The 27,641-nt window shown below is 45.5% G+C and overlaps 2 protein-coding genes, 1 long non-coding RNA gene and 2 other non-coding genes across 5 annotated transcripts; 3 read left to right on the forward strand and 2 right to left on the reverse strand.

The window, feature by feature from the left end:
• Positions 1–1,495: 1,495 nt before the first annotated feature.
• dhrs12 (dehydrogenase/reductase (SDR family) member 12) lies at positions 1,496–6,485 on the reverse strand. The gene is made up of 10 exons (XM_030428152.1): positions 6,302–6,485; positions 5,230–5,363; positions 5,034–5,116; positions 4,412–4,504; positions 4,250–4,331; positions 3,983–4,044; positions 3,697–3,801; positions 3,506–3,596; positions 3,046–3,183; positions 1,496–1,926 (listed from the first exon to the last, which is right to left on the reverse strand). The coding sequence occupies exons 1-10, from the start codon at positions 6,355–6,357 to the stop codon at positions 1,814–1,816; spliced, it is 957 nt and encodes a 318-aa protein (XP_030284012.1). The 5' UTR covers positions 6,358–6,485; the 3' UTR covers positions 1,496–1,813.
• Positions 6,486–6,735: 250 nt separating this feature from the next.
• trnal-caa (transfer RNA leucine (anticodon CAA)) lies at positions 6,736–6,843 on the forward strand. The gene is made up of 2 exons: positions 6,736–6,773; positions 6,798–6,843. It is a non-coding gene; the product is annotated as a tRNA-Leu (tRNA).
• Positions 6,844–7,889: 1,046 nt separating this feature from the next.
• trnal-caa (transfer RNA leucine (anticodon CAA)) lies at positions 7,890–7,999 on the forward strand. The gene is made up of 2 exons: positions 7,890–7,927; positions 7,954–7,999. It is a non-coding gene; the product is annotated as a tRNA-Leu (tRNA).
• A 3,904-nt stretch (positions 8,000–11,903) lies between these two features.
• Positions 11,904–17,398, forward strand: LOC115588145 (uncharacterized). The gene is made up of 5 exons (XM_030428530.1): positions 11,904–12,077; positions 13,093–13,278; positions 13,814–13,869; positions 13,936–17,178; positions 17,209–17,398. The coding sequence occupies exons 1-5, from the start codon at positions 11,904–11,906 to the stop codon at positions 17,381–17,383; spliced, it is 3,834 nt and encodes a 1,277-aa protein (XP_030284390.1). The 3' UTR covers positions 17,384–17,398.
• A 6,492-nt stretch (positions 17,399–23,890) lies between these two features.
• LOC115588440 (uncharacterized) lies at positions 23,891–24,969 on the reverse strand. The gene is made up of 2 exons (XR_003985354.1): positions 24,925–24,969; positions 23,891–24,372 (listed from the first exon to the last, which is right to left on the reverse strand). It is a non-coding gene; the product is annotated as an uncharacterized LOC115588440 (long non-coding RNA).
• Positions 24,970–27,641: the final 2,672 nt, after the last annotated feature.

Consider the following 27,641-nt stretch of genomic DNA (forward strand, 5'->3'; position numbering starts at 1 on the left):
GTGAACCTCAGAAAAATATAAATGAAAATTGCATTTCCATTTAAAGTGCACATGATGTGACCATTTTACTGAATAATATTATCTGTCCATTCTTGGTACTTAAAACAGCCCTGTATATTTCTGTGAAGTACAGAACTGAAGAAACATATCTCTATATAAAAAAAAATTAAAAAAAAACATCTATATGGATTTACAGATAAACATAGCAGTGGACGAAGATGTGCCTCAAAGTGAGACCTGTACCTGAGGCATCTAATTTTGACCTGACGTGACTGAGCCAGATGGGTACTGGCAAACAAAAGACCTGGGGCCGTATTCCTAAAGATTCTTAGTGCAAAGAGTTGCTCCTAGTGGCCAAATTCTAAGAAAATTCTTAGAATCATGATGTTTTCTTAGAATTTCCCCTAAAAGTGAAGAGTAGATCCTAGTAAAGATAAAAGCTATTCCTAAAGAATCCTAGCTCTTAAGAGAGCTCCTAAGGTGAGATCTGTAAAAAGCAGGGAAGAGGACTTTTAAGCGGCTTAGGAGTTCCCTAAGCAGAGGACAAAATGGCAGACGGAAGAGGCAGGAGAGATATTCTCCAAACACGGGATGACAGTGAATTAATGAAACGCTACAGATTGGATCGTGCAGGAATCATGTTTGTGGTTGATCTCATTAGAGATGCACTTACTTCTCCAACCCAACGCCACAATGCAATACCACCCAAAATGAAAGTCCTCACAACACCGCTTCTTATAGGCCGGTCAGCAATCACAGACATTGATGAAAGCTGAGCAATTTTACCCTCGTTAATACCACATTGAGTTGAATGTTGAAAGTTGAAAGTGCAAAAATTATCAGCATGGCAAATAGCATATAAATAAAGCAAATAAATATATCTATCACTATGTGAATACTATGCAAGTGGGCCTAAATTTTCACACATTTTGTAGGATAATTCTAAAGTATAGCTTACTATTCATTTAACAGATATTTTCTTTTATGTGAAATATTATTTACAATTACACAGTCTTCATAAGATTAGATTCTATGATTAAGATTATCGATTTGAGGGTCCATCCTCTGCCCATTATCTGCAAAGGTATATTTTTTATCGAGCTTTTAGGATCAACTAATCACAGCTTTTGAAATGATGACTCATACCTAGCAACGGGGTCAACCACACCTCCTCACTAAGATAGGAGTTTCTGTCCATTCCTTGCTCAGAGTTCTCTGAGAATGTTCTGGAATCATGCCTAAGCTAAGACTCCTTGCTAGGAATTTTTAGGTTAAGTTAGGAGCTCTCTGAGAGGATTCTCAGAATCTTTAGGAATACGAGCCCTGAACGTGACCTGAAGCTTTACTGCTTATTAGCTCAGACTCTCCTTCATCCTCCCAGAGATGTTACACATCTACATTTTACACACACACACACACACACACACACACACACACACACACACACACACACACACACCACACACACACACACACACACACACACACGAGAAAGAACAATGTACAAATACTTTTAATTTGAAATTAAATTAAATACATTTTGAAAACATTTCTATTAAAACCACAGTGATTAATACATTTCCCCATATAAGCTTGATGAGTAGTAGAAAGCGATTCATATTTTCCTGAGGCCTGAATTTGAGCATAGTACATAAAAGCCCCGATATCATAATCAAACTGCACTTGGAAAGTCTGTACTTAGTGACCTCTGTTCTTTCAACCATCAGTGAGTTGTGTAAAAAAAAGCCTTGAGATATATGATAATGTAAACATTCATAATTATTTAGGAGTGCTTGGTCCATTTACAGTCATATTAAGGTTTGAACTTGAGGGAGAACTCCTCCAGCGCAGCCATAAGCTTCTCCTCCTCCTGTGGCGTGGACCTGGACGAGGCCAGCGGCAGGTGTGTCGCCACCGCTTTGCGATCTGGAAGAAATGTGATGAGAACACGTGAGACACCAGAGGCAACAAAATGTGTTCTGCTGACGTTCACGGAGCTGATAACAGAAATCAGGATTCATCTTATGTGTTGCAGTATTGTAGAGACATGGACCAGGTGTCTCCTGTGATTACTGAATCAGAATTAAGTTACAGGAAACCTTCATTTGTTTGTTTGAGATCAGGTCTGTGTGCTTCCGACATGCCCACAGTGACACATTAAAGTCTCAACAAAGGTTACAGTCGGTACAGTTGGGTTTCATGAATTGATTTTGAATCCAGCAGGAAAATCTGCTAATTGAACCTGAACCCTTCCTGAAGCAAAATATCATAAACATAACTACTCTATTTATGTACAAATATGAAGTATACTTTACTTCAGTATTACAATTTTATGCTACTTCATATTCCTATATTTTCATACCACTCTTAAATCCATTTGTCCATAAATATTGCACTTTTATTATAAATAAGTTAGATAATTATATTTTTATATATCTAATCCACCACATTTATTCAACATCCTGATTTTCCTTTGAAACATTTGATCAACTTATAAAATATTTGTTGTTGTGCACTTAGAACTTTTACTTTTTAACTTTAAGCTAGTTAATACTTTTTGTACAATACTATTTTTACTTGCATAACGTTTTCAATGCAGGACTTTTACTTGTAATCGAGTATTTCTACATGGTGGTACTGCTAGTTTTACTCAAGTAAAGGGTCTCATCATTTCCTCGCGGAACTTTTGTCTGTTCACAAAAAAAGCTCCCCAAAAGCTTTAAATCTCATGTCTTGCAGATGCAGAGCAACATTATCATGCTGCTGATGGTAAGTTTTCACAATCCTTTTGAGAACAGTATATGTCTTTTGTCCATCTGTCCATCACTGCTGCTAGAGACAAGATTAACCCCAAGCACCGACACAAAAACATTCAATAAATGTACAGCAGAACCAGAACTCTTGGCTACAAGAGGGTTAAAATATCTGAGTTGCGTTATTGTGGCATGAATTATGCTTTGACTCCTGCTTCTCTTGTCAAGATGAAAAGTTGTGAAAGCAGAAAAACAATGACACTCAAGTTTCATTAGGTGTACAAAGACCGACCCTGGAAGAAGAGTCCGCTCGGCTGCGTCCTGGCGGCTGCAGACACAGCGAGCCACACCGCAGTGTCGGCCCCCATGGCCTCCGTCCTCAGTTTGGCCTGCATCTTAGCGTGGAATGAAGGCATGGACGTCTGAACAGCTGCAGAGAGACGAACAAAAAGGCAACGTTTACTGTACTACAAAGTACACAGCACTGATTTGATTTTGTTACCCTGGTATTTAGAATGTGTTTATTGTTTTAAGGATAATTTATTATTTTGGTTATTCAGCTGTTTTTAGAGAAGAATCAGCTCGACTGAAACTTTAAAACTTCAGATAATCAAATCAAATTTAAACATTTTAAAATATTTTTGTTCATCCGTGAAAACAGGCGGCACCAAGCTTTAGTCAGGACCATTTATATAGTTGGGTGAGTGAAGCACAGCTGCTGTTTGACCACAGCTCTAAACGGCTCTGTATACCTGGCGTGTCTGCCCAGCCCGGGTGCATGGAGGAGAAGTGGACCTCTTTGTGCTGATTGGCCCATCTCTCTGTGAGGATCACCTGTTGCCTCTGTTGAAATGACAACACAAAAAAAAGACATAAAAACACAGATCCGTGCCGCAGGGGTTTCTGTCCAGCCGTGCTGCTGTTGTGAATCGGTCTCCTTTACCTTGTTCTGAGCGTAGGCCATGGTGCCATCGAACGTCCCCTTCTCAAACTGGAGGTCGTCCACGTTCAGCTTCTGTGTGAGCATGCCACCTGACGACACAGTGACCTGGTGGGAGATGGTACGTATCCTATGCTTTTAATAAGGCATGACATTAAAGACACACACAGTGAGTCTGCTCTAGTGCAGAGGTCTGGCAATAAAAAGCATATTTGACACAGCAGATTTGTGTCTTGTTATTTTTTGACATGATGGGCGTTTTTTTTTTTTCAGTCAAAACTCAACCCACCACTCTTGGGTCTTCGACATTCGTCAGTGCAGGTATCAATGCTGTGGTGAGGATGTATGTACCTGGAAAAAAAAGGAAGCACAGAGGCTGGTTCAGCAATGATTACCTGCTATAGATGACAACCCAAACTCAATTATTTCTACCTGCTGAGTATGAACCAAATGTGATGTCAAAGTTTTCATCCCAATATTACCAAATGACACCAATATTTCCTTGAATTCAAACTAAGCTTTTGCTCTGGAACTAGTTTTACAAAATATATCTTACCGAGTGTATTTGTGGCAAAGTTTTTCTCCAAACCCTCCTGAGTTAACTCTCTCTGGTTCACCATACAGCCTGCATTGTTAATCTGGTGAAAAAGCAGTTCAGTGACGACACAAACCAGCGTCTGTATTACAAATGACCAAATAAATATATGCCGCCACTTACCAGCACATGTACGGTGTCACTCTGTGAGAAGTTCTGGGCGAACTCCCACACTTGCCTCGCACTGGACATGTCGACAATGTGGATGTGAATGTTCTGGCAATAAACAGAAAAACAGAAACACTGTCAAACCCCGTTCTGTTGAAAAGAGAAGATCACAACTCAAACAAACTTTTACTGCTGGTGGCTCGTAGTGCAGCAAATCCTCAAAATTGATAAGTCTTTAACAGGGACACTGATGTTTTAAATAAAACAAAATAATAATAATGACAAAACACTTTCTCTCGAAGCTGAAATAATAAAAAGGTCCCCTCCCAACTCGCATGCATGAGTGAGGCAACATGGTCATTCCTTCAGTCGTTTACTTACGAACAAATTCAAACTTAGAAATACTGATCGACATCATCCAGTATTTGTATCCATCTACAACAGCGATCCCTCAGATATAGTCAGTTACAGGATAAGTAAATAAACTAGTCACAGTACTATCCATGTCCTCAAATGTCAGGATTCATGTAAGCATAGATATAAAAACAGGAAAGTATGATCTTTAAAAAAAAAAATGTAGGTATGATGTTGTTAATAAGAGCAGGGAGCTCTCCTCTAGAAAAAACAGACTTCTCACCTGATTTTTACTCTGTTCCACAATTTCATCTCTGGCTGCTTCGGCCCGCCCCTTGTTCCGACAGACCATGTGAATGGTTCCTCCTGCAACGAGACAGCAGTAACGCCCACCACCTTAACAATTTGACCTGCCCTTGTCATTTTGGTCTGAAGCAGGCTAAAGAGGTGTTCTTTTTCTGTGGTGTAGCCAAACTCACCTCTGTTGGCTATTTCCTGCGCTGTGGCTTTTCCTATCCCACTGTTGGCCCCTGTTATCATGAAGGACCTCCCGCTCAGGTTTACATCCAGGTCTGCTGGAGCAAAATGCTTTGCTGCTGCTTCATAGCCACTCCTGTAACGATTAGAGCAGTCCAGTGAACACATGAGAACTCAGCAGCAACTTGACACACTCGTAAAGGCTGACTCACCTGTCTGTGAAACTCTGAACCTCTTAACAATTTAAAGACTCTATAGTGGGGGTCGACCGATATGGCTTTTTTATGGTAAAAATGCAAAAATTAAACTCTGTGTCAAAAATTAGAAGAACCAGTGATGAAATAAAGTAGAATTCACTCAAATACTGTTCTGAAGTATCGTTTTGAGGTACTTTACTTAAGTACTTTGTTTATCTGCTACTTTAATACTTCCTCTCCACTACATTTATTTGATACATTTAGTCACTAGTTACTTTGCAGATCCAGATTATTGTGTTTACAGGCAGGTCATTGTGACGTCCAACCAATCAGATAGTGTTGTGGGCGGGACATCGTGATCGGAGACTGATTCAATTTAAGATCAAAAATAGTATCATGAATTTCCTCCTTCAGACTGCTGCATCAGTCAAGATGTATAGAAAACATCTGTCATAATAAAAAAAAAAATCAATCAACTATTCAGTCATACAGACAAAACCGACTATGTTATTCCAATTGATTAATCATTTAGGTTATCGATCGTGCAAATATGTCAGACATGACTTCTCAAAGTGACATTTCACGGCTTTGTCCGGTTTTCTGTCCAAGCAACGTTAACAGAAAACAATGACAGTTAGGGAGATAAATCAAGAGGAGACGTCACCTGAAGTAAAGTACTCTACCAGCCATAATCTGGCATTTCATAACGCGGTTGCAACACGACACATGATCGTGTGTGACACTGTTAGTTAACCAGTAACTGTGTCAGGCCGTGGTGGTCAAGGTTGAGGAGGATCAGGTAAACCGTGATAACTACCAGATATCTGACCTCCTCACCACTCAGGTTCCTTCAGTAGAAATCAAACGCTGCACTTACTTTGTGTACTCTTGGAGTCCTTTCACAAACCAGACGGCATTCCTGTAAAACGACATCTTCAGAGACAGATGAGCGCCTTCTCAGTCTGTGTGTATGTTACAGACGGTGGAGTAACCTGCCCGGTGCTTGAGTTTCATAAGACGGGCTGGAGTTGATTATGTAGTGGGGTGGGCGGGGAGTCACTGGCATGACCACCGGAAGTATTTTTAAAATATCTTTACAGCGCCCCTGGTGGATGAATACGTTCGTCGCTGTCAACATTAGTAAATCGCTACACAGCTGCCGCTGTTTTGAGTTTCTACGTATCAAGCCTGACGAAAAGATGTCAGAGACTTGAAGGGAGGAAACGGTGCCATCGTCAACACCCAACAATCATAGAATGGGTGGTGATATATAAATACTTAACCCTTTGATTCAGCGGCTTTTGCACAGTTGTCAGGATGGCCGAGTGGTCTAAGGCGCCAGACTCAAGGTGAAACCTTCCTGTGAACGGGATTTCTGGTCTCCGAATGGAGGCGTGGGTTCGAATCCCACTTCTGACAATGCTTTTCGACACAGTCGCAATGTTTTGTGTATGAGAAAGGGTCTGCCGTAAGGACTCCACAAGGAGTCTAAAAGCTAAACATGCTACATATGCTGTGTAACGAAAAACTGTTTTTCAACAAGCTTAAACCCGAGGTCCCATAATATAGTACAATAACAGCTAGAATGATTATGATAAAGTGATTCATATCTGGCGACGAGCAGTAGGACTACACAGGGACCTGGGAGAATCAAGCAAGGGCCGCTCCCCCTCAAACTAGCAACACAACCAGGTGCCCAAATGGAGACTATCTACTTGTCCCCGTACGGATCGATGCATCTGTCAAAGCCCACTCCACTGTCGAAGGAACAGCGCCCCCTGCTAGCCACAGGCGATAAAGAAAAACTAACTCGAGACAGTACTCCCGGGCTGTCTTCGGTCCAAGTTAAACCAGGCCCGGCTCTGCTCTGCCTCCGAGGTCGGCCGTGTGCTTCCGAGTGCTGTGGCCGTAAATGATGGAGCACTATGCACACACAGGTGTTGTGATACTACAGCTCCCCTGTTGTGTGTTCAGTGACCATGTTACGAACTATGTATTCTCTTCAACTGCTAACACGGTCTATATTCTATAGCTCTGTATTTTGGCTATATTCTTCCCTGCTGAAAAAAACAGCGTAGACCAGCACCAAAACTACAACATATGCTGTTCTTGCATATGTTGCGTTTTGGTGCTAGTGTATGCTTTTTTTCAGCAGGGTTGTCTGAAAATCACATCAAAAGACTAAATCCGACACTAATAATCAGTCTATCCGAAAGCACGATGCAGTTCTTTGAGACGTCTTTTAACACTTGTAGTTAAACTGCACGTCAAAGTGTATTTTAGATCTGATGTCACTGCACACGATCGCTCTGCCGATGAGTGTGATGTCACATTCTGTGGAAGTACAACCATGACTTCAGCAGCTGGGGCTTTTTGTTGTGCTCAAAACGACAACAAAGTCTTTACCAGTATCACATCAGTGAGCAGCAGTCAAACAGCCTTCTGGCCGCAGTTCGAGCACAGTTGTCAGGATGGCCGAGCGGTCTAAGGCGCCAGACTCAAGGTGATCAACCTTCCTGTGTATGGGACTTCTGGTCTCCGAATGGAGGCGTGGGTTCGAATCCCACTTCTGACAATACTTTTTTACTCCGTATGAGACACGGTAATGTCGCGGTATCCTTTTGAAGAAATATGAAGGACCTGTGAGAACTCACCCTGCCGCTCTCCGTCATGTTTTTACGTTTCACTGTGAATGTTTTTGCTGTGACATTGTGCAACAATAAAACGTCCTATGACCAAAAGACTCAACAAGCTGACCTAATTTAAGTACACCACCATTCATTGGATTTATTACAACACACATTACTCTCGACCAGTGTACAGCCGACTGTACATAAAATGAACAAATATAAATTTAGTGTGGAAACCAATTGTGTAGTTTCTGGTACAGCACATCACAGTGAAATAGTAGATCCTAAGTAACTCTTTTTCAATTAGATTTAAATATATAAATTAGTACTTTTTGCTAAATGAACCTTATCACGTATGTGATAACAATACCGGTATAATCTGAAAAATAGCTGTAGTATTGTTTATAAATCTGTTTATATTGCATAGATATATGACATATTCATTAAACTGAAATGAAATAAATACACTCTCTGATGAAAGATGAGACGAGAAAGCTTCTGTGTCCTTCGTTTGTTGTGATTCATGTGTGTCTGCTGTAACGCTGGCATATTGTCACTGTGATCAATAAAGTGCTCCAGTAAAGCTGGCCACTCTATCCTTCCATCCATCCGTCCGTCCGTCCGTCCATCTGTCCCCTAAAGAGGGAACATCGCCCTCTGCTGGTCAGAGGTGAGAAGGAAAAGCTGACAGCACCAGACGGTGTCCTGTTGCAAGTGTATTTTATTTTTAAAATTTTCATTATCAAAAATATAGCTAAACAATGCACATTATTTACAAAGTATAACACCGAAGCTAAAGCAGAGCTTGGCTGCTCAGTCTATTGTTAAAAACAGCTCTTGAAATAAATCAAAAGTCAATACAGCAGCCATTGAAAGCTGCACAAACAAACAAAACAAGCAAAAATACATTTTGACTAAAGGTCCTGCAGCCAAAACACTCCGGCCAAAATAAAAAACCCAAAACATCAGAAACCAAAGCTAAACAAAATACCTGAAATTATGTTTACCAAAACCAAAACACTTCATAACACACACATAAAATAAACCAAAACATAAATCGTTCAGAAAGCCCTAAAACCCTCGTACATACCGCCTTAACCAAAATCCATCAAAATCCATCACTACCTTCCCATAAGCCCCAATCTGAATGAAGCTGCTCTCCTCCATGACCCCTTCCAGAAACTCCTGTCTCTCTATAGATCTGTACATTTCCACTCCCACGCCACACGCGTCACATTACTTCTTCACATCCACATCAAGATGCGTATAATAAAATGTTGAATAATTGAATGTTGATTTTTTGATTTCAAAGCACTGGTTGCTGCCCCTACCAACGTCCCAATGACTCTTTTCAACCTCTTGGCTAATGACCGTTGCCAATACATGTGCTAAGTGGCCAGTAGTTTTCGAATCTATTTCTACTCCCTTTCTTGTGTAATTGTCTAAATAGCCCTCTCGACATATGAGATGTCATTTCATCCTCCTCCTCCATCCATCTAAACCAGGGATGAGCAACTTTGATGATAGAGAGGGCCACAAAAATGTTATCCTCACTACCTGAGGGCCGGAATGTAATCGCACACTTCCACCAGTAGGATACTATAACCCCATCATTTAATTAGCCAACGTAACACAGTCACGGAGACAAAACATTCACATTCCTGAGTGATATACAATTATTTTAGTGCAATGACGTCTCAAAAATCAGCATTGAATAAAAGTTACGGTAACACAGACACAAAGTGCAACAACAATATCAAAGAACGATATTCATGTTTGTAGTGCATTTCTACTCTCCCTCTACTCTTACATGTTTCATATTTATGGCGTGGTATTTGTGCCACATTCGTGAAGGAGCAGCGGGAGTGGGATTTTGAGCACAGCAAAATATATTTTGTTAGGACATTATATTTTAGAGAGAAGTTTTCTCCGAGCAAAACATACAGTAATTTCATTTGCGGAAACAGAAATATTCTGTGCTCAATAAATGTATTTGCGCGTTTGCTTTTATGCATTTTAACGTGCAATAATAAACTCTGCGCTCTCACAGACTCTTGCTGGCTGCGCTGAAGACCGCTCACGCTTGCTCTCAGTCGCTCCCTTCTGTGCGCTCAACTTCGCCTGCACACTCGCTCAAGTTGGCACAGCGTTAACAAACAGCCAATCTTAATTTAGCGTCTGATCTCCAAGTCTCCCACTGGCTTGACTTTGTGGCACATTTATATCGCTGTGCCAACTTGAGCGAGTATTCTCTATCACCGCTGCACTCTGTTCTTTGCTCCAGCGGCGCATTTACGCGCGTCTCCGAGTGACACCAACATCCCGGACGCGTTCAAGTCCAGCAGGCTCTGCAGGTGTTTGATAAAGTAAATAGCCGAGCGCAGTGTCTAAACCTTGCTGAGACGTTTGTCTTCCAGCTTCTGCGGCAAAGGCTCTCTTGGCCGCGCGTAGCCTTCATTTACGCAGCGCACTCGGTGTCGCTCCTTTTGTGGACGAACGCAGGCTCGAAGGAGTAATCACACGCAGAGGAGTCTGTGAAAGGGGAAATAGGAGAACTGTGTGTAAGGTTATCTGTGGCCGTGCAGGTATGCGGCGTCCAGGTGGAAGGGCAGTGCGAGTAGGAGCGCATCCCTGTAGTTTCCCCCCTAACCTCTTCTCTCGGCTCCATACATGTCTCCCCTACTGTCTCTCCCCCTCCGCCCTGCTCCTCTTTCTCCTGCATCAATTCCTCTTCATCTCCAGCTCCTCCTGCAACACGCAGCTAAACTCTCTTCAGTCCAGCACGAGAGACTTCTTCTCCCTCAGCCTCTACTCATCATCTGACATCTCCTGACCCCAGTTCTCTTCCTCCGGCTGCTCCCGCTCCGTGTACTATCGTGCGTAGCCCCGTTTCCCGCATTGAACACATTTCAATCCATGACCAGGCGGAACGCGCAAGTGTCCAGATCCTCCCACTGTCTCAATGTTTGTTCAATATGAAGGCGATTTCACCGTGTCAGTAAACCTCACTTCTAAAATTCGCCTTCCATCAGCAATGTTCGTCCCGGGCCACATCCGTCTCCTGATTCGGGAAACATCTCTCATCGCCAGCTCGTAACTTTTCGGCGTCTTGAACGGACATCCAGTCACCTCCCCCACATTCTTCTTTTACCTTCCTCAGATGCTAAATCATCGTGCCTCTGTCGTCACCTCTAGGCTCCAAAATCACTGTGAATCTTTTTCAAAAGATTCTCTTTTTCTGGTTGCCATCCGCCGTGATCCGTCTCTCGTAGCGTTTCTCCAGTCCTTTATCCGTCGCTATGCTGTCGGCACGTACAATTATCGAAAAGTCCCCCAAACAATAAAAGCTCTTGGGGGGAATGACTTCCAAAATAAGGATGGACTCGTTCCATATCGAAACACAAAAATATAGCGACGACCATGCAATGTAACTTTCAAGAAAGCCTGTTGCACCAGAGTGGGTGCGTTCAGGGCGGAGTGGCCGTAAGCTTAGAGACACACACAAGCTATTATAGAAGCTGAAACATCAACAATTACCAAAACTGCTGAATAACTAGCTGAATAAAGATCTGTATTCTTTCACAGTCGACATGCATGAGACGATCAAAACTTGATCCGTTAACCAAGTGTTTTGTAGTGACCTAATCGAGTATCATCGAGAGTGGCAGCAGACCTGCAGCTGAACTTCTTTATTTTCAGCCAATCCCACTGCAGCACACCTCCCCGCCGCCTGATTTGACCGCCAGGTGGAAACGCACCTGTGCAGCTCTGTGAGCTAATGAGGCAGCTTTAAAGGCGCGCGGCGTCCCAAGAGCCATCTTTGGTCTGGTCTGTCTGCAGAGTGCTACCATGGCGTCCGCACTGATGGCTTGGGTTTGGATCGGATTAATGCTAGCCCAGCTCAACAAGACAGGAAGCCATCGGTACGCACACGGCCATTTTCCCCAGGACGCTCAGGAGAAGCCTGATGACGGCGGCGTCACTGCTCCAGAAGACTGGGCCGACTCAAGTTTCCCTGCGCCGGTGTGGCATTTCCTCCAAGGTGAAGACTCACTGTCCACACGTGTTTTTTGTTTCAAGAAGCAAAGCGCGCACACATACGCACACGGTCAGAAAGCACGTTTACATAAATGTTTGCCTATTACTTTTACCTGACTGTATTTCCCATTTTCAGTAACTTCAGTGAGTGGGAAAAGTCCAGAGACATCAGACATCAACCAGCCACAGTATCGCTGCAGAAATGGAACACTTTCCCTGCGCTTTTCGCTCATCCGATACTCAAATCTGCATCTGGAAGGTGCGTTAGGTTCGACCACCTACATTCTGTTTATTTTTTTATTTTTTATTTTTATTTTTTGTCTCTTGCAAATGGAGTGACAGCTATTGATTTAATGTTTCTCCAAACCCAATTTCCAGATGGTGCCCAATTGTCACTGCCTGACGAGTGTCTCCAATCTGTTCATATTCCTTATACTGGCTGCTGCACAGCAATACAGGTAAAATAAAGCCTTTAAGAAGGATGCAGATATTCAGCTGTTTTTTTTTTTGTCAAAAAATATCATTAGACCAAAATCATGTCTTGATTGATGTATTGTCTAGTATCCAGAGCCTGATAGATTTCATTCCTCTGTGCCATGGGGCTCCACTGTTGTCCAATAGTGTTTCTTCCATGTTCATGAACAAACGCACTGTTCTATACTCAATCCTGTGCATACCATTTGGCTGTTGGAAATGTACACTAGAGCACTAATGGTGTATTTGCCACCTGCTGAAAATGGTCTTTCATGGAGTAAGTGCCCAGCTGTTTTTGCAAATCGTCATTCCTTTATAAAAAGGGAACTTTGGAATGTACAATGCTTTTCTAAAAATCTTAGTCCATGGGACCCAGTGGTCCACATGTGTGGTAGGGGATTTGAAAAGTACTGAGACTGCTAGCACATTATTGGTTTTGATCTTTTTTACAGGATTTACACCAGACTGACCCGAGTCTTTTAAATGACTGTATCCTACCATTGACGACAATGTTGTCTATTCCTAGAGTGGAGATGGAACTGGCTTCTGGCCGTTCAAACTGCATTACTTCGACCGTCTGCTGCAGGAGAACATGACGGGCATGGCTGTCTGTGAGAAGACAGCAATGTCACCACGGGCAGTGTCGCCATTGGTGACTTGTAGAACAGAGAGTGTCACTGTGAAGCTGCCTTGTGATGCAGAACTGAAGAAGGTGAAACGACATGGTAAGAATGACATGGTTCGGGGCATGCAAACCCCATAGTGAGGCTGATGGCTCTAATGCAAACATCAACCTGTCAAACCCTGAACAAAACCATCAAACTGATTATTGATTAGAAGCTTTCTATTGCTCGAACCTCAAACGTGAACTAGTTTCTAAGGGATCTGGTTTTACTTTTTTGGCAGAGTTTATGACTAACCAAGGATATTCGGTGAGAAAATGGAGGACCCCTACTACATTGTTTGTGGAGATGTCAAAGTTGCCAGACAGGGTGAGTGAGATGCAAAAGAAGTTAAAAGTGATGGTTAAACGAGTTTGAAAACTAACATTAAGAATGTTTACAGGATTCTGGCTTTGAAGTGGTTTACTTATACTCTGGAGAACTTTGCATGGTGGTTGCAGCCTGTGCCCCTCTGTTTCCTAACAAAGTTGGAAGGCATCATGTTAGGAGATCTCTGGAGGAACCAGATGTATTTGACCTGTGGGGCTTTGATGATATTCCTGTTGAACCATTTGATCCTGAAAGGGAACAGACGACAACAACGCAGACAACAACGCAGACGGCAACAACTGGCAGCTCAAGTACAGACACCACTACAACTGAGAAAACTGATAATGGAGACTTTTCTGAGTTGTGGGGATTTGAAGAAATTCCAGACAAACCGTACACTGGAATAGATGTTACAAACGCTCCAACTGCGGCCCCCACCACTGCGCCCCCGACAACTGCTGCACCAACCACTGCATCGCCGACCACAGCTGCCCCGACGACGGCGGCCCCCACGACCGCATCGCCGACGACGGCGGCCCCCACGACGGCGGCCCCCACGACCGCATCGCCGACGACGGCGGCCCCCACGACCGCATCGCCGACGACGGCGGCCCCCACGACCGCATCGCCGACGACGGCGGCCCCCACGACCGCATCGCCGACGACGGCGGCCCCCACGACCGCATCGCCGACGACGGCGGCCCCCACGACCGCATCGCCGACGACGGCGGCCCCCACGACGGCGGCCCCCACGACTGCTCAAACCACTGCAACCCCCACTACTGCATCGCCGACCACTGCGGCTCCAACGACTACGGCCCCCACGAGTGCATCGCCCACGACGGCGGCCTCCACGACGGCGGCCTCCACGACGGCGGCCTCCACGACGGCGGCCCCCACTACTGCATCGCCGACCACTGCGGCTCCAACCACCGCGGCCCCCACGACTGCATCGCCGACTACGGCGGCCCCCACTACTGCATCCCCGACCACCGCGACCCCCACTACTGCATCGCCGACCACCGCGGCCCCCACGACTGCATCGCCGACCACCGCGGCCCCCACGACTGCATCGCCGACCACCGCGGCCCCCACGACTGCATCGCCGACCACCGCGGCCCCCACGACTGCATCGCCGACCACCGCGGCCCCCACGACTGCATCGCCGACCACCGCGGCCCCCACGACTGCATCGCCGACCACCGCGGCTCCGACCACTGCGGCCCCCACGACTGCATCGCCGACCACCGCGGCTCCGACCACTGCGGCTCCGACCACCGCGGCCCCCACGACTGCATCGCCGACCACCGCGGCCCCCACGACTGCATCGCCGACCACCGCGGCCCCCACGACTGCATCGCCGACCACCGCGGCCCCCACGACTGCATCGCCGACCACCGCGGCTCCGACCACTGCGGCTCCGACCACCGCGACCCCCACGACTGCATCGCCGACCACCGCGGCCCCCACGACTGCATCGCCGACCACCGCGGCCCCCACGACTGCATCGCCGACCACCGCGGCCCCCACGACTGCATCGCCGACCACCGCGGCCCCCACGACTGCATCGCCGACCACTGCGGCTCCGACCACTGCGGCCCCCACGACTGCATCGCCGACCACCGCGGCTCCGACCACTGCGGCTCCGACCACCGCGGCCCCCACGACTGCATCGCCGACCACCGCGGCCCCCACGACTGCATCGCCGACCACCGCGGCTCCGACCACTGCGGCTCCGACCACCGCGACCCCCACGACTGCATCGCCGACCACCGCGACCCCGACGACTGCGGCCCCCACTACTGCATCGCCGACGACTGCGGCCCCCACTACTGCATCGCCGACGACTGCGGCCCCCACTACTGCATCGCCGACGACTGCGGCCCCCACTACTGCATCGCCGACGACTGCGGCCCCCACTACTGCATCGCCGACGACTGCGGCCCCCACTACTGCATCGCCGACCACTGCGGCCCCCACTACTGCATCGCCGACCACTGCGGCCCCCACTACTGCATCGCCAACCACGGCTGCACCGACGACTGCGGCCCCCACTACTGCATCGCCGACGACTGCGGCCCCCACTACTGCATCGCCGACGACTGCGGCCCCCACTACTGCATCGCCGACGACTGCGGCCCCCACTACTGCATCGCCGACGACTGCGGCCCCCACTACTGCATCGCCAACCACGGCTGCACCGACGACTGCGGCCCCCACTACTGCATCGCCGACGACTGCGGCCCCCACTACTGCATCGCCGACGACTGCGGCCCCCACTACTGCATCGCCGACGACTGCGGCCCCCACTACTGCATCGCCGACGACGGCGGCCCCCACGACTGCAGCGCCGACGACGGCGGCCCCCACGACTGCAGCGCCGACCACGGCGGCCCCGACGACTGCAGCGCCGACCACGGCTGCCCCGACGACTGCAGCGCCGACCACGGCTGCCCCGACGACTGCAGCGCCGACCACGGCTGCCCCGACGACTGCAGCGCCGACCACGGCTGCCCCGACGACTGCAGCGCCGACCACGGCGGCCCCGACGACTGCATCGCCGACCACGGCTGCCCCGACGACTGCAGCGCCGACCACGGCGGCCCCCACTACTGCATCGCCGACGACTGCGGCCCCCACTACGGCGGCCCCCACGACTGCATCGCCGACCACTGCGGCCCCCACGACTGCATCGCCGACCACTGCATCGCCGACCACTGCGGCCCCCACGACTGCATCGCCGACCACTGCGGCTCCAACCACCGCGACCCCCACGACTGCATCGCCGACCACCGCGACCCCGACGACTGCGGCCCCCACTACTGCATCGCCGACCACCGCGACCCCGACGACTGCGGCCCCCACTACTGCATCGCCGACGACTGCAGCCCCCACTACGGCGGCCCCCACTACTGCATCGCCGACCACTGCGGCCCCCACTACTGCATCGCCAACCACGGCTGCACCGACGACGGCAGCCCCCACTACTGCATCGCCGACGACTGCGGCCCCCACTACTGCATCGCCGACCACTGCGGCCCCCACTACTGCATCGCCAACCACGGCTGCACCGACGACGGCAGCCCCCACTACTGCATCGCCGACGACTGCGGCCCCGACGACGGCGGCCCCCACGACTGCGGCCCCGACGACGGCGGCCCCCACGACGGCGGCCCCCACGACTGCAGCGCCGACGACTGCAGCGCCGACTACGGCGGCCCCCACGACTGCAGCGCCGACTACGGCGGCCCCGACGACTGCAGCGCCGACAACGGCTGTCCCCACGACTGCATCACCGACTACGGCTGTCCCCACGACTGCAGCGCCGACCACGGCTGTCCCCACGACTGCATCACCGACTACGGCTGCCCCAACAACTGCAGCGCCGACCACGGCGGCCCCCACGACTGCATCGCCAACGACGGCGGCCCCGACCACGGCTGCCCCAACAACTGCAGCGCCGACCACGGCTGTCCCCACGACTGCATCACCGACTACGGCTGCCCCAACAACTGCAGCGCCGACCACGGCGGCCCCCACGACTGCATCGCCAACGACGGCGGCCCCGACCACGGCTGCCCCAACAACTGCATCGCCGACGACGGCGGCCCCGACCACGGCTGCAGCGCCGACGACGGCGGCCCCCACGACTGCAGCGCCGACGACCGCAGCCCCGACAACGGCTGCCCCAACGACTGCAGCGCCGACAACAGCGGCCCCCACAACTGCAGCTCCCACGACTGTGTCCGCTACCACTGTATAAGGAGGGAATTGGTCAATAAATATACTCAACTGAGCAATTTGTTTCTACGTGTCTTTGGGTGATTTTGAAGTTTGTTTATGGTCCAAATCCCACACAATGTCTTGCAGGTTAACATTTCAAAATGATAAATCGTAAGCTGTATTAAAAAAATTCTGAATTGGAAACGAATGCATACATAAGTGATAGATTTTTAAAAGGTACAAACATTTTTGCATCTCCTCCTTGCTTCTTTTCTATGGTGGAATGTGGAGGATGAGTTCAGGAGTCTCAAGGTCTGAGGAAATTTGTTCTATAGTCTGGTGGTATGGCTGCAGATACTCATGTAATTTTTTTTGTCCGTCCCTGGCAAGAGGTTGGTGTTGTCTTTTAGTATCCTTTTGAGCACTCTTCGGACACCTCAGATATCGGTGATGTCTGGTAGATGGTTGACATTAGCCATGTTTCCATCAAATGTTAAGCTAAAAATGCAAATCTGGTGCTTTTTCATAAACTGCTTGGAGTGAATAACATAGGCAATGTAAAACATTACTTCGACATATGACATAGTGTAGGCTGTCAACCGGTTGTAGTCAAGTAACAGAGGCTAGAGGCAAACAAACCATGAGACAAGATGGAGAGAGGTCTGCAGGAGTTACTTTTAATAGGGCAAGTTGTAATTGTTCTTGCATGTCAGCCAGCATTGCCCATGGTGCAAGCTGTCCAGAGACAATGGAGAAATGCAATGATAATGCAGACCTAGAATAAATTCATAATCAAATTGGATATTAAACATCATCTTTGAACAAAGAGAAAGCACCTCTATTAAGTGGTTGAGTCAAACGATCAGTGTGTCCGTCAGCTATCAAAAGTGTAAAACCACAAGAAGCAGGAGGACACTTGACCTGCAGAGCCTTGCTTAAGGTGGCGCATTGCACAACTGACTTTGGATAAACACACATGAAATTTGACATCCAAGAATTGGGAAAATGATTTTCAAGGTCCCACAGCTTTATCTCCCATAGTTCTTTGAGTAATCTAAATACATTCCAGTGGTTTTGGTGTTTTGCATGCTATTATATATTGTTACTACACAGTTTTGACCGTGTCTTTCAGAAATTGGCATTATTGTGCTTGTAAAACAGTCGTTTCCACTGAAGATTTTGTGAACTGAGGTATGCTATGGCTATGGCTCAAGGTGGCACTCCTGATGTGTTCAAATCTATTTATCTCTTCTGAGGAGATCTTAGTCTTCATGAGACTACATGATAAAATAAAGTTTATAATAATAAAAATAATACCGAAATTAACTTTTATCTTGCAAACGAAAGGGTGTTTTGAAAACAAGATTATTTTGCAGTCTTTTGCCTGGTTTTTACTGCTAATCAAATGTGGTTTCTACTAAGGTTTGGGTTTATGTATATATAAATAAATAAATGTAGGCCTTGAAGACATTTTTTATTTCCCATTTAAATACAATCTTGTATTGACTCATCCATGTGTTTACGGTATTAAGTAGGCATATTTTTTGCATATTTTCAACATTTATGAAAATAATTAATCATTAATGCATTTGTTGATCAATAGGTCATCTGTGTTTTTGTATGGTTTTTTCCAAGTCTTATCTCCACTAAACAAGGAACAGCAACCTCTGCTGGTGAGAGATTAGAAGACAAACCATCAAGCCATTGGCATTCCGAGCTGGGTTCCATCCAAGTTATGACCTGGGGTCTCATCTATAAACTGTGCCTACGTACAAAATTGTGCCTGAATGAGGCGAACACAAAAGTTGTGATCTCTAAACCAAACTTGATCAGATTAAGGAGCTTGTAGAAATGAAACGTGAGAGGCATTAGGTTATTGTGTGCAGAAACATGAATCTCACACGTTAATTAAATATCTGCGTTATCAAAAACTTTCAAATCAGCGGTGTCATTCGTATTTGCGTGTAGTGAAGTACAACTATTCCTTGAACATCTTTTAAATGTCAAAGGTATCAGACAACTCAAATCTGAAATCATATTTCCTCAGAGCTCTCTCAACATCTCATTCCCTCGGAGCGCAGCGGAGAGGGCCGGACTGTTTGGTAACGAAATTATCATCATCTGTTGTAGAAACCCAAGATTACTTGTGCTGTAAGCAGTGTTGGGAATAACGGCGTTACAATAAATGGCGTTTTTTTTTTTTTTTTTTTAGTAACGGGTAATCTAACTAATTACTATTTTCACCGTTACAACGCCGTTGCCGCCAAATAAATATGGCTCGTTACAAATTGAAGCTGCTCATTGAAGCTATTGTCATCCAACTCGGCTCTCAGCCACTGGAGGGGTATTACACAAAAGTAGAATAAAGAAATCCTGGATAATTGAGCAAGCCCGGCTTGACCTAGTCTGCTCGGCGCATCCTGGCTTAATTGGTTGCACGTTTGCCTGGCAGACAATAGCGGACCGGCTTGATGCGTAAGTAGTTCAAAACTGTACAATTGATAAACAGTGCTCCACTGGAACTGTCATAATTAGGCCACAATTAAAGGACTAAAGGAGTTACTTTTAAAGTCCAGGAGCTGGCACTCCATTTAAATAAAGGGAGGCCAGTGACAGTAACAGACTCTGTCCCAGCCACAGAAACTGTCCGCTTCATACAAGGTACATATTGCAGTGCTACTGCACATGGAACACAATCAAATAAATAAATTATACTGTCTGACGTTGGATTTCCTTACAGTGTCTGGGAACACAATTACACTTTTGGAGCCACCACAAGATAATCTGGTTGGTACACTGTATTCAAATCACAGGGTTGGTATGTCCTGTGAAATCTTAATTCAAGTTCTCTCAATACATGTATGTATATGACAGGGGGAAGGCACATCTGCAGCTGCAGAATGCAATTCTGCAGATGAGGAGACTGTCACTGGACTCCATAAGGCTTGAGGTATGTCAATTTTATGGAAATATCCTGCTTATTTAGTATGAAGTCAGTGATGTGGTGCTAATAGAAAATATATGTGTAACAGGACCCAGATGCTGCACAGTCTCTTTAGCAGCCTGGTAACATTGTGAGTACTGGCTAAAGTAAATCTACATTATGCACAAATCCTGCTGTGCTAATTGACATTTCATTTACACCTTTCACAAGCTGTCAGAAGACTGTATGCAAAGCACCTGGAGACACAGATAGAGCTGGCAGACATTAAAATCAAATTGAAGAAGAGAAAACTCCAAGAAATGGAGCTGGAGCTGGAGCTTGAGATTAAACACCAGACACTCAGGAAACTGGACCTGGAAATCCAGAAACTAGAAAGAGAAGTGAGTATTTCAGTGCACACAGAAACCATAACTGCAATACAGTGTTTTAATCTTTGTTGCTTTTGCTCTCTCTATCCAATGATCCAAGCAACCAAGAGAAATGACTGCCAAATAAACCCTTAGGTGGTGCAGGCACTGAAACTGAGATTTCAGAAGACCGAAGGACATCTCGATTCGAGCCCTTGTCTTGCTGTGTGCATGGTTGTAGGCCTGCTGTGGTGGGGTTTGGGGGTCTGCAAGGGGAGTCAAGAAGAATGACTCGCAGGCATGGCCTTTGTCAAATCACTCTTACCTAAACATTAATGCTGTGGAAGGATTTCCTGTTAATTTAATCTCCCTTATATTCTCCTGAGGGGCGTTTGATCCTGATGTGTGTGTGCAATCCACTGCACCAATGATGTTAGGGAAAGCTGTAACCACAAATAGTGAGTATCCAACTGTGACTGATCCAATTAGAAACTAATGGTTATACGTTGAAATTGAGGTTACCTGCAATCTTGTAAAACTCCTTGATGTGGAGGGGTCTTCCGTGGCCAGGGAAGGTGATGAATATGTTGATGAAGGACTTCAGCTTATTGTGCGGCAAATGGTTCCTTTATTGAGGTTCTCTGCATCCCCAACAGAATAAAGGAAGCTCCCACTTGCAAAAAATCTCAATCTAACACAGACCATGGTACAGTGAAAGCATGACTTTGCGCTGCCTGGTGCTGTATTTTTGGACCCAGCAGCCTACATAAATATCTTAGTCCATCACCTGTGTGTGTGGGGGGAAAGAGAGAGAGAGAGAGAGAGAGGAGAGAGAGAGAGAGAGACAGAGAGAGAGAGAGAGAGAGAGAGAGAGAGAGAGAGAGGAGAGAGAGAGAGAGAGAGAGAGAGAGAGAGAGAGAGAGACAGAGGAGAGAGAGAGAGAGAGACAGAGAGACAGAGAGACAGTAGACAGAGAGAGAGAGGAGACAGAGAGAGAGAGAGAGACAGATGAGAGAGAGAGAGACTAGAAGAGGAGAAGCGAGACAGCTGAGAGCGACAGAGAGCGACAGAGAGAGACAGACAGAGAATGAGAGAGAACAGAGAGAGACAGAGAGAGGACAGAGAGAGAAGAGACAGAGAGAGACAGAGAGTAGAGAAGACAGAGAGAGAGAGAGGACAGAGAGAGAGAGGACAGAGACAGAGAGAGAGAGAAGAGAGAGAGACAGAGACAAGGAAATAGATAGACAGAGAGAGAGAAGACATAATAGATAGATATAGAGATATAGATAGAAATATACAGAGATATATTATAGAGATAGATATATATATATATATATATATATATATATATATAATATAATATAATATATATTAATAAACACCTTTGCAACTTCATCAACTGTGTTTTGTAATCTCAATTTGACAAGTAGTCTTCATTAGCATAGCATAACACTTGGCCGGAGTCATAATACTACCACTTGAATCAATATAAAAAGACTGTTGCAATTACACACAGCCAACAGATTTAAATGAAATAAAAAATGACAATATATGTAATGTTTTAATGCAGGATAATTAAAATGATGCAACATTCTTAGAAAGACCATGAACATGCTGTAAAACACATTAATTCCTCACAGGATTGACGGTGGAAATACAGGTGAATCTCTAGGATTAATCTTAACCTGGCTGTTAGCCTGGTCTTGAGTCCGGAGGAAAAGTTAACGTTTTCAAAGTGGAAGTACAGACACTAGTTTAATCTCTTTTGTCTACGTCCGTTGTAAGCAACTCTAATCTAATGAATCAACTCTCATATGCAGAAAATGAGCATATTTTCAAAAGAAAACACAATACTGCGGCAGCAGCAAAAGAGCAAAAGCTTGTGTGGCAGAAAATTGCTGACTGATTCAATGCGTGAGTATTAAGTAATTGGAGGAAAAAAAGCAAATGTGTAGTCTTGAGTGTTCCACTCATTCAACATTTATATTCTATATGTGTGTTTGAGTGCACAGGTGCAACCCAACACGCACAAAAAGGACTTGGCAGCAACTAAAGATGAAATATAAAAATATAGTCCAAACAGGTAAGGTATAATTTAATTACAAGCAATTGTGGTGTTGCTTAGCCTGCCCTCATTAAACAGCATTCAGTGGCTACATTCAACATGTGATGGCGATATTTAAGTAATTAGGGAGATCCCCTAAACAAAGAAAAAGACAAATCTTTAGCCATCACTGCCAGTATTTGATATTGTCAATATGGAAGCCACACCTAAATGCCTGTTGTACATGCATGTCTCTAAATTTGTGTTTTCTGGATATGTTCAAACAGGTGGTGGTCCACAAACACCACTGCTCACAGAGGCTGAAGAGATGGCCCTAAGTCAGAACAGTGGGTGAGCTATTGCTAAGGGCATTTCTGGAGGGAGCTCATCAGAGCCCACCACGCCCCAGGACACAAGGGCCTACATAAGAAGTAAGTTATTCAAATGGATGGCATATGTACATTCATCCTTCTTCTAGTGTTAGCCCAGTAATGGCCATCCATTCATCATAGACACAACTTGGCACACTGATTTTTCTTGTAGCAGTAGGCTACAGTTCTCTGTAATTGGCTGTTGTTACTCTCAGGTATCAATCTATTTTAAGGTGACTCAGAGTCTGAAAAATGTTGATGGGATCTGCACACTACTGTAAAAAAAAAAAAAAAGAAGAGAAAAAAAAAGAAATGTACTTTTCTGGGTAATCATCAACTGACTAATCTTCTTCTACCAGTTACTGATGGTGTGATCTTCTTCGTGGAGGCTTCTGCTATAACAAACCACCATGCTGTTGTAAATACTCTTAATATTCCACAGAGTTTTTATGATGGATAGAATATAACACAACATTTCTATTTGAATACAGGAGGATGATGAAGACACCCTTTCTGCCACCACAGAGAGGGAAGATGCAGGCCGGTTGAGGTTTCCACCTTTTTAAAGTAACTTTGGTGTCAGTTAATGATAGTGTTGTTCCACAATGCAACTTGCAGCTTCTTTCTCTCTAACAGAGCAATGCTGGAAATTACAATGAGGAAGAGGGTCATCAACCTCCACAGCACAGCTTACCTCAGTAAGATGTTGTTCAGCATTGACCCACAACCTACTATGACACTAAGTAGACACTGTGAAATTCAGCGTCATTTGTGTTCCTATAGCTCCCTGTGAAACAACTGTACAAGGTGAGCTTGCAAACACAAATCAATAAGTCAAATCTGGAAATGGATCACATAAGAATGCAGATCAAAAAGACACATGGAAATGCAACTGCTGGCTCATCAGTTAAAGGTGGGTGATGTGCCCACAGGTGGATGATTTTTAATTGTTTCAATAACAAAAGATTAATTGTACAACACTTGTACTTCCAGGAAATAAAGAAGACCTCATAAAATAAGAGGCATATTGTCTTTCTTTGACGCTGGGGAGGTAATGGGTCAGTTAGAAATGATTGAAGCATATCCTATCTCTAACAGCTCTTCCATCTCGTGCATCAGCAGGGGGGTTAGGATTGTTGTCTGGATCATCAGGGGAAAAAATAGGACATCGTTCCCCTCTGATGTTGTGTCGGATTACACATGCCACTATGAAAGTGTAAATTTGGGCCTTGAGCATCCCAGTGGTCATCTCCACCCTGGCTCATGTCCTGCAGAGAGCTAAGTTGTAGCATTGCTGTGGGCCGGGCTCAGGGTCAGGGTGAGGGGTCAGCAGATGGGGCTGGCATGATCACCTCTGTCTCCAAGTAGGTAACCATCGAACTCTCCTATGATAATACAAGATACAGTTTAATGTTTCAGTTGCAAAAGGAGGTAACAAAATATTGATCATTGGATATAGCTTTACTGTATATAAACTCCCCACGGGCAAATCTATCACTCAGTGTGGACCCAGGCCACTTTGCTTCCAGATTGTTGATCATGTAGGCTGCATCACACATGATCTTCACAGTGGTGAACAGAAATTAGCTGCAGTAGCTGTATTGAAGTAGCTTATATTTCATTTGGAATGTTAAAAGCTACTATTTAGGCTTACCTGTACATTAATGCTGTGGACAGATCTATTTACATTAGGGGTGTCAACGTCTACACGTGTAAACGGATACACGGATAACAAATCATAACCGTTTAGAAAAATCAATAACCGTTAACACGTCTTTTTTTCTTCCTCCTCCTCCTCCTCGTTCATTTCTCATCAATATATATAGTATTCAGGGTTTCCCCTACATGTTATTGACTGTGGCGCACCGCCACGGCAAAATAAAAGCCGCCACACCTTAAAAATTCAGGCATAAATAAATCCAGTGGAAATATTTTACCGTCGTCTTCCACCGCAGTCTTTGACGTTAACTAGCATGTTGGATATTTAGCTTGATAATTGGCTAGAGGATTAAAATGGTCACTTAGACCAGAGTCCTGCACTGGTCACCGCATCCGACCCGTTATCCAACAGTAGCACAGATTACATTCCGTACCAGAGCCGACCCGCTATAAATTGATACCGACGCCCGAAGGAAAATTGGACGGACGCAATTTTTAAAAGTGAAAGTAAGATAATGTTGCCTGAAAGCTTCAGATAATAACATTAACTAACTATACACTTAAATGTTCCCACTAGTGCAGTTATCCGCATACATAATAGATGAATGGGGCACAATGTTACGTTGATATATATATATAAAAAAACCCCGCAGCCACAGCCAGTGTCGCGTCACGTCACGTCACTTCAAGTTGACTGGGGGACACGATGGCGGCGGTCAACAAGCGGAGCACTGTGTGTTTTTTGAACAAACTGCCAGTGGAAATCAAGTTGAGTGTAGGCTATGTCAGGCAAAGTTGGCTTACAACAACAGCACGGGATCCATGCTAAACCACCTGTGATGGAAACACCCGAACAATTTGGAGGGAGAGACTGCTGCTGGCATCGGTGCTACCACAACTGCAATAGAAAGAGATCATAAATCTCCGACGTGTAACCGTGTACACGTCGGTTAGAAGCCCCGTTTACACGTGTAGAACAAATTGTAAACGTTGACACCCCTAATTCACATAATCTCCTTCATTTACTGAAGGAGCTATGATGGGAATGTGTGCCATCAATGCAGACAATCACACCTGGAAACCCTAAAATATATTAAATTGACTGATTAGTGCCGCGAGTCTCAAAGCTTTATGACTTAAGCAATATTACCCGAGAGGGTGAGCTTTAACGTCATTTGAGCACGACAGTGATGCGGTCAGGCAAGCAGCACTGAAGTGCTCAAATGACGTTAAAGCACACCCTCGAGGGTAATATTGCGATTATACAACAAAAATAAAATGTATAATCAAAATATATCAATGTTGATGGACAATTTGCAAGTGTGCGTCGCGTTTCCATGGACACACATGGGGTCTGACTAATAACTGAAACAAAACCAGTCACGTCAGTAGACTCGTGTGTGTAATGGAACGTAGTTTACCAATACAGCAAATAATCCAACCCTTAGTAACGACCTAGCAACAGAGAGGATTTTTTAGTCCCAGAAGAATGAAGTCTGAGCTGACAGTAATGTTTTATCGCGACTCGGAATTTCCCGAACTAAATCGATACTGCACAGATAAACAGAAAATGCTTATTTTTTATAGCCCAAGTTATGACAAAGATGTTGATTTTTTTTCTTTTACATTTTTTATAGAACGTTTCCACCGCGGTCACAATAGTGTCTCTCACACCGAAGGGAAAATAAATAATAGCCAGGCGTTTATTGTTTCAATCACTTAATAGATCAGGGCCCGTATTCACAAAGACTTTTATCTTAACGTTAGGAGTACTCCTAAATCGGACTAAAAGTTTTTATGTAGGAGTCGTTTCTTAAAAGTAATTCACAAAGCCGCTGAGACCTTCCTTTTAGTTATGAAAACAGTGTCCTCCTAAACTAGAAGTAACTCTCTAGACGTGTCTCAATTCAGGGTCTGCACACTTCAGGGACCCGCCCTTTGCGGTCTCAACAAGTGAGTGTACTTAGGTGCGCCCTGCGCCACAAGCATCATCACCCCCTCTTTCAGCCCACCACCACCCCAGCATCCACCTGCAGGCTCTGTCTAGGAGAAATATTTTTAATCATCACTTCCCAATATCTCATGTAAACATATCTGCGGGGAGTGGTGAGGTCAGAGCCTAGACGCCAATATCTAACTATGTTCTGCTTGTAATAAACATTTCAAACGTGAGTTGTCTGACTGAACTAACCGTTGTGCTGCTCCAGCAAGGGCTCCGGTGCGAACAACCTGGGGGATAATGTCAGTAAATTCGAGTTAAAACACAGACTTTGCTTATTTTTTTTAATTTTCTTTGCTTGCATTTTCCCCGTAGCCAAATACCAGTGTTGCCAAACATTTTAACTCCTGCGTTATTGGATTGTTTCGGTTGGTTTGGGACGTTTTGTCCCTCATCAACTCAACCACAACTTCAATCCCTTTGCGGTCCTTCCAATATCGTTTTAATAATTTCCTGTCATTTAGTGTCTCCAAAACATTCGGCTGTGACCAGGTCTTAGCGAGTTAGGAGTCCTCTGGACTACTAACTCTTATTTAAAAAAATTAGGAGTCCTAAATTTATGACTGACACGACCATTATTTTTAGGAGTTGCTCCTAAATTCGCCTGTTAGGAGCTACTTTTAGCCTTAAGATTCTTTGTGAATACGGGCCCAGGCGTTTATTTGGGACCAGGCGGCAATTTGGGACAGGCGTTTAATTCCCTCCACTCAAAAATCCGGGATGAAAATGTCACAAACTTCGCCAGCTTCTCTAAATTTCTTGTTGACCAATCAGATTGCTTGGTCGGAACTACTTGTTGTATAAATTACATTAATTATTGCTTACACTGATACCTGCAATTCTGTGGAACTCTTCCTTGAGACGTCTGGTGGGTCTGTGACTTGGGAACACTACAAACGTGTATAGTTGTCATTTCAGCGCCACTGTCCCATTTCTGACAGCCCGACCGACAGTTGCCTTGGACACATGCTCTGCGTCACCAATGTTGTACAAAAA

This window comes from Sparus aurata, chromosome 9 (assembly GCF_900880675.1).
Source record: "Sparus aurata chromosome 9, fSpaAur1.1, whole genome shotgun sequence".
NCBI classification, from domain to species: Eukaryota; Metazoa; Chordata; class Actinopteri; order Spariformes; family Sparidae; genus Sparus; species Sparus aurata.

Coding starts and splice junctions, on each gene's coding strand:
- LOC115588145 (XM_030428530.1), top strand. CDS start 11,904: ATGGCGTCCGCACTGATGGCTTGGGTTTGGATCGGATTAATGCTAGCC. Junction 12,078..13,092: donor ACTCAAGTTTCCCTGCGCCG/GTGTGGCATTTC, acceptor GTCTATTCCTAG/AGTGGAGATGGAACTGGCTT. Junction 13,870..13,935: donor GGCAACAACTGGCAGCTCAA/GTACAGACACCA, acceptor GGGGATTTGAAG/AAATTCCAGACAAACCGTAC.
- dhrs12 (XM_030428152.1), bottom strand. CDS start 6,357: ATGTCGTTTTACAGGAATGCCGTCTGGTTTGTGAAAGGACTCCAAGAG. Junction 5,117..5,229: donor GCAGGAAATAGCCAACAGAG/GTGAGTTTGGCT, acceptor GTCTCGTTGCAG/GAGGAACCATTCACATGGTC. Junction 3,184..3,505: donor GGGCTGGGCAGACACGCCAG/GTATACAGAGCC, acceptor GTCTCTCTGCAG/CTGTTCAGACGTCCATGCCT.